The 8,936-nt window shown below is 36.4% G+C and overlaps 1 protein-coding gene across 1 annotated transcript; it reads left to right on the top strand.

Moving 5' to 3' along the window:
- The first annotated feature begins 539 nt into the window (after positions 1–539).
- LOC128547710 (uncharacterized) lies at positions 540–7,424 on the top strand. The gene is made up of 3 exons (XM_053521036.1): positions 540–648; positions 5,416–5,523; positions 6,331–7,424. The coding sequence occupies exons 1-3, from the start codon at positions 540–542 to the stop codon at positions 7,422–7,424; spliced, it is 1,311 nt and encodes a 436-aa protein (XP_053377011.1).
- The last annotated feature ends 1,512 nt before the right edge of the window (positions 7,425–8,936 follow it).

The following is an 8,936-nucleotide window of genomic DNA, read 5'->3' as shown; positions in this document are numbered from 1 at the left end:
TCTTTTTACCAACGTTATCCCAGCACATTGTAAAGCAAGGGGGCTCCGATCGGTCTGTTATTGACGACTCCATAATACAAACATGTTCCTGTTCATCCCCACCTACCTCTTCTTCCATACTTAACACCATACTTTCATGTTCTTCTGCTGGTTGGAGAACGCCTTCAGTTAGGTTCAAAAGATCTTCTTCATCAGTTGAAGTTTCAAGCTGTTCTTCGTCCATTTCAAAAGTGTCTAACAGGAAATCGCCGCTTATGTCAATTTCATCTGAATCCGAGCTGTCGTCTTTCTCGACCTTTGTTGGGATGTCAATCGAACTCCACATCGTGTGGTCATTTTCTGAATATAGAATCGTTTCTTCCATTTCTGGATACTCTACGATTTCGTCCTCTATATTTGGTACAGACACAGACAGTGCGGCAGTTAAATCATTATCTACCTCATCAGCGACTGGGCCTGCATGTGTAGATGTCATCGCCATTTCTATGTCGTTTTTACATTTCAAAGCGGCAGCGTCAAAATCTGCACGTATTCTGTCAATGGCTGATAAGGTAGCTTCGTACCCAACACATAATCCTAAATGTGAAACTTGTTTTATTGTTTCACGTTTGAGACGTCCTCGTCAGAATTGCACAGACATTAATGTAGGTAAGAACTTTGATTTTTGTGGTGCCTTAGAATACAAAAGTAATGCAAGGGCTGCTCCAATGCGAGGTTTAAGATTGACTTGTACTTTGGATCCCCTTACTAAGGTCGAATCATTTTTGGAAGTTGTAACGGCCCCCCTAAGACAACTTAGAAGAAGAGGCGCAGACCTAGTGGCTTCTGAAATTGTTTCATCCCAAGAAAAGTCAGCCACGGTCGATATATTTACATTTCTACAAAGTGGGAAATCGGTTTCAGGTTTTAACAAACTTTTGATTTCCTTCCGCACTATGCGGGCAACAACATCAGTGAAACGACGTTGGCTGCCTTTAGTCGCGTTATATAGACCCGATATTGCACGACCATACTGACGGGCTCTGATGGCTGTAATTATTGTATCCCACTTTGATGACTTAGTATTTTTCCCTCTTGAAAACCTTGTTTTCTGTAAACAATATTATGTTTGTAAGTATGTCTTCAGGTACATTTTAAATCATTTTGAAAAGGGAGGACCGACAGGGTTATATACACGTTAAGTCACATCATATGAAGTATAGAGTTTCTTTGTCTAATGGTTCTCAAGTTCTTAATCAACAAGACCTGTCACTAATGGTGACAAATGCTCCCGATGCGCCTTGACCTGGTGATATTGACCTTTGACCTGGTGACCTTGACCTTTGACGTGGTGACCCCAAAGTCAATAGGGGTCGTGTACTCAATAACTACTATTAGTATGTGAAGTTTGAAGGTTCTGGGTGCAGCGGTTCACGAGTAAAGTGCCTTCATGCAAAAAGTTAACATTGGCCCCTGTGACCTTGACATTCGACCTGGTGACCTCAAAGTCAGTAGGGGTCGTGCACTCAACAAGTACTAACAGCATTTGAAGTTTGAAGGTCCTGGGTGCAGTGGTTCGCGTGACCTTGACCTTTGACATGGTGACTCCAAAGTCATTAGGGGTCGTATACTCAATAAATACTAAAGTGCCTTAATGCAAATAGTTAACATTGTGACTAACGAACGAACGAACGAACGAACGGGCAGTTGAAAAATAATAAGCCTCCCTTAGAGGGCATATTTTTTTTTTCTGGTCCCTGTGACCTTGATATTTGATCCAGTAACCCCAAAAATAAAATGGGTCCATTTTTCTGTAGCCTTATCACCTAATAAAAATTAAATAATATATGTCAAATGAATCTACAGTTATTAATATAAAATGGAGTGTGACAGACGGAAAGTCCATGTGACCTTGACCTTTCATGGACTGACCCAGAAACAATAAGGGTCATATACTTTGTAAGTCCTATCACCCTATGAAATTTGCAGATTCTACGTCAAAAGGTTTTCAAGTTACTTATTTGGAACGGATTTTAATATTCTTCCTACTGTGATCTTGACCTTAAAGAAACTGACCACAACATCACTATAACAGATATACACAGCATGTCCAATGATCCTATGAAGTATTAGCATTACGTGTGAAGTGCTTCTCAAGTTATTGTACAGTAATGGTTTACAATGTTTAGGTGTCTGTGACCTTGACCTTTAATAGAGTAAGCCCAAGATAAATAGGGGCCATATACTCTTATAAGCCCTATCACCCTTTCAACTTTGAAAATGGTATGTCAAATGATTTTAAAGTTACTGACAATAAATGCTTTTCCATGGTCTTTCCGATGTGACCTTGACCTTTAATAGAATGACCGCAAAATCAATAGGGGTAAACTACCCTGCATGTTCAATCCTACTTAGAAGTTTCAACATTCCCAGTCAATTGGTTCTCGAGTTATTGATTTGAAAAGTTTTTCCATGTTCACGCCCATATGACCTTGACATTGAACAGAATGATCCAAAAATAAATGTGTGTCATCTACTTTACATTTCAAATCATGCTGTGAAGTTTCACTATTCTGGGTCAAGAGGTTTTCAAGTTATTGACCGGTAATGTTTTCCATGTTATGGCTCCAGTGACCTTGACCTTTCACAGTGACCCCAAAATCAATAGAAGAATTTTCATTGCATGTCCAATTGTGCTTTAAAGTGGGTCTCTATTAATTGATTGTAAAAGAGTTTCCTTGTTCACGCCCCTGTGAACTTGACCTTTAACAGAATGACCCCAAACTCAATATGTGTCATCTACTTTACATCTTCAATCGTGCTATGAAGTTTCAATATTCTGGCTCAAGTGGTTTTAACGTTATTGACCTGAAATATTTTTCCATGTCAATGCCCCTGTGACATTAATCTTTAACATCTATTGACCCCATATCAATGAGGGTCATCTACTTTGAATGTCCAATCATCCTATGAAGTTTGAACATTCAGGGCCAAGTGGTTCTCAATTTATTAATCATAAATCATTTTCCATGTTCAGGCCACTGTGACCTTCACCTTTATCATAGTGACCGCAAATTCGATAGAGGTGATATAATTTGAATAAGCAATAATGCTATGAAATTTCAACAAAATTTTTGAAATGTTTTTCAAGGTATTCATTACAAATGGTTTTCCTTGTCCAGGCTGTTCAGGCCCCTGTGACCTTAACCTTTAACAGAGTGACCCTTAAAAATGTAAGTGTATACCAAAAGACCTCCCATCATTGAAATTTTGAAGGTTCTAATGCTTCTCCAATTACTGATTGAAAATGAAATGTGAAGGACGGACGGACAAGGCCAAAATATTAGGACAGTGGATATATAATCATACCACACAAAACAAGAGGGCCATGATGGCCCTATATAGCTCACGACAGTTGATCTGGCCGACTGACCTTGTATTTGACCCCACATGAGCCAATTTCGAATTTAACCTACAAATCATCAAGACAAACATTCTCACCAAGTTCCATAAAGATTGAGTCACAACTGTTGCCTCTAAAGTGTTCACAAACGTTTACTTTGATTTTACCATGTAACCTAGTTCTTGACCCCTAATGACCCACATTAAAACTTGACCGATTATCAGGACAAACCTTCTTACCAAGTTTCATATTAAGAGTCACAACTGTGGCCTATAGTTTTCACAAGCCTTTCCCTTGATCTGGCCTCCTGACCTAGTTTTTGACCCCACATGACTAAAAATTGAACTTGACCTAGAGATCATCAAGACAAAGATTCAGACAAAATTTCATAAACATTGAGTAACAACTGTGGCCTCTAGAGTGTTCACAAGATTTTTCTTTGATCTAGCCTTATGACCTAGTTTTTGAGGTTACATGACCCAAATTCAAAGTTGAAGTAGAAAGTTTAGAGAGAAACATTTTGACCAAGTTTCATAAAGATTTTATCTTAACTGTGGTCTCTATAATGTTAACAAGATTTTCCTTTGAATGCACTCTGTGACCTAGTTTTTGACCCCACATGACCCAGATTCGTACTTGATCTACAGATAATCAAGACAAATATTCTGGTGAAATTTCATCAAGATTGACTTACAACTGTTGATTAAGATTGAGCTACAACTGTGGCCTTTAAACTGTTCACAAGTTTTTCCTTTGATTTCATCGTGTGACCTACTTTTTAACCCCATGTAACCCAGATTCGAATTTTATGTAGAAATTATCAAGACAAACATTCTAACCAAGGTTCATAAACATTGGGCCACAGTTGTGGCCTTTATAATGTTCACATACTTTCCTTTGATCCAGCCTATTGACCTAGTTTTGGACCCAACATGACCCAGTTTCAAACCTGACTAGAAATCATGAAGAATAATATTTAGACCAAGTTTCATAAAAATTGGATCAAAAATGTGGAGTAAAGAGTGTTCACAAGATTTTCATTTGATCTGGCCTACTGACCTAGTGTTTGACCCGACATGACCTAGTTTCAAACTTGATGTACATATCATCAAGAGTAACATTATGGCCAATTTTCATAAAGATTAAATGACAATTGTGGCCTCTAGAGTGTTTCAGTTTGACGCATGACGCACGAACGCCGACGGACACTGGACAATAACCGGTCACAATGGCTCACCTTGAGCCCTTTGTGCTTTGCTAAGGTAAAAAGGCATATTTGTTCCAATTATAAATATATATTTTAAATTTTAAGGAAGAACGGAAAGCCTAATACCTTCACAGGAGTGCTTGTGAATCTTGGCCTTTTGATGAAACTGTCACTTGCCCCTGCTTCTTCACTGGTACGTTTTGTGGCTACATAAGATGTAGGAGTTGTCGAGCCAAAAAAGGACTCCATTGAAGCTTTGAACCTCACTGTGTTATTCAATTTATTCCAGCACTGTGGGCATAAAAACCTTCCTGACCGCTTAACTGGACTAAGTGGTGATCCAGTTAGTTCGGATAAGTGCTCCCTAGCAGGCAAGCCACTACATTCAATTGTTCTCTCCAATGAATATCTATGATATCCTCCCGTTTTTTTGCGAAATTCGCCTTCACAATTTATACACGTGTCCATTTTGGTTTAGCGTATGTATTGTGTTAGGGTCTATTGGTTTCTGACTATGGTCATGCGCATGCTGACGTTGTCTGTTTGCTTAGTGTACTTAAAAGAAGAGAATGATTGTAGTATGACTTTTAGAGTACTTGTATTCTTATGTTTATTACACAAATCTGAATGAATCAAGTTCTTACAAGTGTTTAATCAAACAGATTTGATTTTGACTTTTCACTAAAAATGGAATGCGAAGAAATAAAGTCAGTTTTTAATAGCAGAAAACTTGATCACAACATACAATTTGAACCAAAGTTGGAGCAAATTTCGGCATGTAGATCTGTTTTAAATGGAAGGAACTGTGTGTGCTTTTTGCCAACAGGATTTGGGAAAACATTGTGTTTTGTTATAAACGCCATGGTACTTGACAGTGTTTCCATAACACTTGTCATTTCACCTCTTTTGTCTTTGATGGACAGTCAGATGGAAGGTATTTCACAATGGAGGTTCACATGTGCACGTATCGGGAGCGAAACTTCTTTAGAGGAATTAAAAGGTACCTTTTTATACATAACTCGTTATATTTCAGATGATATTACTTTTTTAGTGGGTTGACAGTGTTTTCGGGTATAACTAGCTTTTTTCATGAAATCCAATTTAAAGAAATGATATGTAGTATTTTTTCTTACACACTGATATAGTTATTAAAGTAAAGCGTAGATTTTTAATTTTTTGACATATAAGACAACATGGACAAATTGAAAATGTATCTCAGAATATCTTTGTAAATGTTTGTAAAAGAATAATATGAAAATTTATACAGTAATTTAAATCTGAATACCTAAAAAATATAAGCCTAGCCTAAATATGCTAAAATCAGGTATACCCTAAAGCACTGTATTTCGAAAGGATCTTTGTATATATTATATTAACTATCACAACACAATTTTTAAGTGTGTAACGGCGGCTGTAAAGAGGCTCCCACTACCTTAAATAAATGTTGTTATATAATCAAAATTTCTTATGGATCATGCAGTGCATTCACTATTCCGCTTAAACTAGTTTTATGGGCTGTAAGGAATGTTTAAAATGTCATTGTGTCTCGAAAACATACTGTAAATATGTTTCCAAAGCTTCTTTTTATACATTTCATAATTTTTGTTTTCCCATTATTTATAGACATAACGTAATATGAAGAAGTGGATGGTTACTGTGTCTATGAATATTCATTAAAATTTTGGCAATTTATACATGTAATTCTAGTGTTACAATGCTTGAAGTTACCTTTTAATTACAGGTATCTCTCGTGGAGAATACAGTTTCGTTTTTGCATCTCCAGAGTCAGTGCTGAAACCCAAATGGCGAACAGTTTTCATGAATGACGTGTGGCAAAAGCGGCTGACATGTATAGTTTTCGACGAGGCGCATTGCATTTCTGAGTGGGGTGAAGATTTTAGGCCAGATTACAAGGATATGGCCCAATTAAGAAGTTTTTTCAAGGTGCCTGTATTGGCATTGACAGCAACTAGTACAGTTGAAGTTAAAAATGACATCATGTCGGTTCTACAGCTAAGTGAATCTGACACAGATGTGATTGCACGGTCAGCAAATCGGCAGAATATATTTATAGAATGTCAGAAAAGAAAAAAACCTGAATATGAAGAGGAATTACGTTGGCTCATACATTATTTGAAAGAACACGGAAAGAATTCCAAAAAAATTATAATTTATTGCCGTTCAATTGACACAGTTTCAGAAATATTCATAACGTTCAAAGAAGCATTAGGCCTCCACGCCTATATTGATAAAATACAAAAGTCATCTAACTTAATCGTTGAAATGTACCATAAATGTACACATGATTCATCCAAACGGAGAATTATAAATGAGTTTAGTAAATCAACAAGCAGCATACGTTGTCTTGTGGCAACTGTCGCCCTTGGAATGGGTCTTGATATTAAAGATATCGATATGATAATCCATATAGGATGTCCAAAATCGGTCATATCTTATTGGCAAGAAGCAGGGAGATGTGCAAGAGATGGAAGACAGGGGTTGAGTTTAATTCTGTACGATAATTTTACAGCTTCTTTAAAATCTACCAATAAAGACATGTCTGAAATCGTAAAGTCATCCGAAATCAAGTGCCTGAGACAAATGATAATCAACCATTTTACAGTGTCTGGAAAAGAGGACATCAGCCACCATGTATGTTCAGGCTGCAAGTCATCGCCATGCAAATGTGATAGTTGTAGGTGCTGCTCATTCTGTTCCAGAAAGTGTCCATGTACAGAAAAAGATGTTATGTTTGCTGGAATATTTTTATATCAACAAGATAAATCAAACGATATTGGGGTTGGAAAATCTTCAATTTCATTGCAAGGTGAATGAGAATTGTCTCGCTCACCTAATGTACACATTGTATATCGTATATAGGTCAGAGACCACCAATTAAAAACAGTTAAGGGAACTTACTTGGGATGAGGTAAGTGTATACCACGGAATTACGTAACGTCTGTCCGTTCTGATTAGTTAGTCATGTAAACAAACCCAAAGTAACTTATTTCCAAATACATATTTTTACTGCATTTATCGTGTTTTATTATAGATTTTGACAAAATCTTATTAATTTTATGTATATTAAAAAAAACTTTAATCAAGCAAATTTCTCCCGTCATGCCATCGATGTAAACAGGGGGTCACCTCATTCACACGAAAATTACTTAAATAAAGTAATACAGATATGCCTTCAAATGTTCTCAAGATAAGATAACTTAACATAAGATAAGATTTATTTAAAGTACGCAAGACATCGAACAAGTACAACATAAGCTCATGTGAGCTTTTGAACTGACTACAGATTAACATATGGTATATATTAAAGCTGCTTTCCAGACTCTAATTAAATTTCGTTATAGAAAAAAATAATATTAATGTCAACTCTTCTAGGCCAGTGTTCAGTCAGGCTGTAAGCCAGATTGAGCACAACTTACTTTACACGTGCCCTGCTTTTAACCTGTTTTTAACCCTTCTTGCATTTTATGAGTACTTTTACTCTTTTAACATTCCTGCTAGTTAATGCGCAAAGTCTACATGGGTTTGACTAGATAGATCCATTAAGGTACTTTTACCAAAGAGCTATAAAAATAAATGTTCTTTGCTTGTACTTAGATAGTTTAAACATGTAATTATATATAATTCTTTCGGTACACGCCATAATGTTATAATGTATGTCTATATGGGAAAACAATTGATGGTGTCTTACCTATTTGCAAGGGGGGAAAAATTCGTCTAAGCCGAATCCGTATAAAGAAATAACCTGATACATGTATACACAAAATGGTGGAAGCGACTGCTGGAAACTACTTCACGATTGACATATCAGCAAATATTAAAGTTTACATTGCATATTGAAGATGTTATTGCAGTAATATGATAGATAAATGTACGTTCTTTAGTTTTAACACAGACAGGTTGCATATTTCGCTGATATAAAAATGCAACATAACACAGATTAGGGCCCTTTTAGACGTTACAATGCAAATTAAAAATAAAATGTAAAATAACAAAATAATGAATGTTGAAGGTAAAATGAGCATGTACACGTCTAATATTTTGGACTATGAACTGTCCAGAATAGTGGCCCCTTCATGCAGTCCCTTTCCGGAATTCAATACATATATCAGTAAATTGACAATGGTTTTGTAGAATAATATAAATGTTTTATACGCTGTTAAATTTTCATGTAAAACAATGCTTTCTTTCTATGATTTGATGACGTTCGAACTTTTTTCTCCGAAACATGGACCTATACCTTAAACAATACCCAAAGCTATGAAAGCGGGAGTATTGGAACCACCCAGGCCGAAATGTTCATGCTGAGAAACTAAACAGTAGCAGTAA

Source organism: Mercenaria mercenaria, chromosome 1 (genome assembly GCF_021730395.1).
Source record: "Mercenaria mercenaria strain notata chromosome 1, MADL_Memer_1, whole genome shotgun sequence".
NCBI classification, from domain to species: domain Eukaryota; kingdom Metazoa; phylum Mollusca; class Bivalvia; order Venerida; family Veneridae; genus Mercenaria; species Mercenaria mercenaria.
This window is presented reverse-complemented; position numbering and strand designations above follow the sequence as displayed.

Coding starts and splice junctions, on each gene's coding strand:
- LOC128547710 (XM_053521036.1), top strand. CDS start 540: ATGGCTGATAAGGTAGCTTCGTACCCAACACATAATCCTAAATGTGAA. Junction 649..5,415: donor TTGCACAGACATTAATGTAG/GTAAGAACTTTG, acceptor TTTTGCCAACAG/GATTTGGGAAAACATTGTGT. Junction 5,524..6,330: donor GATGGACAGTCAGATGGAAG/GTATTTCACAAT, acceptor TTTTAATTACAG/GTATCTCTCGTGGAGAATAC.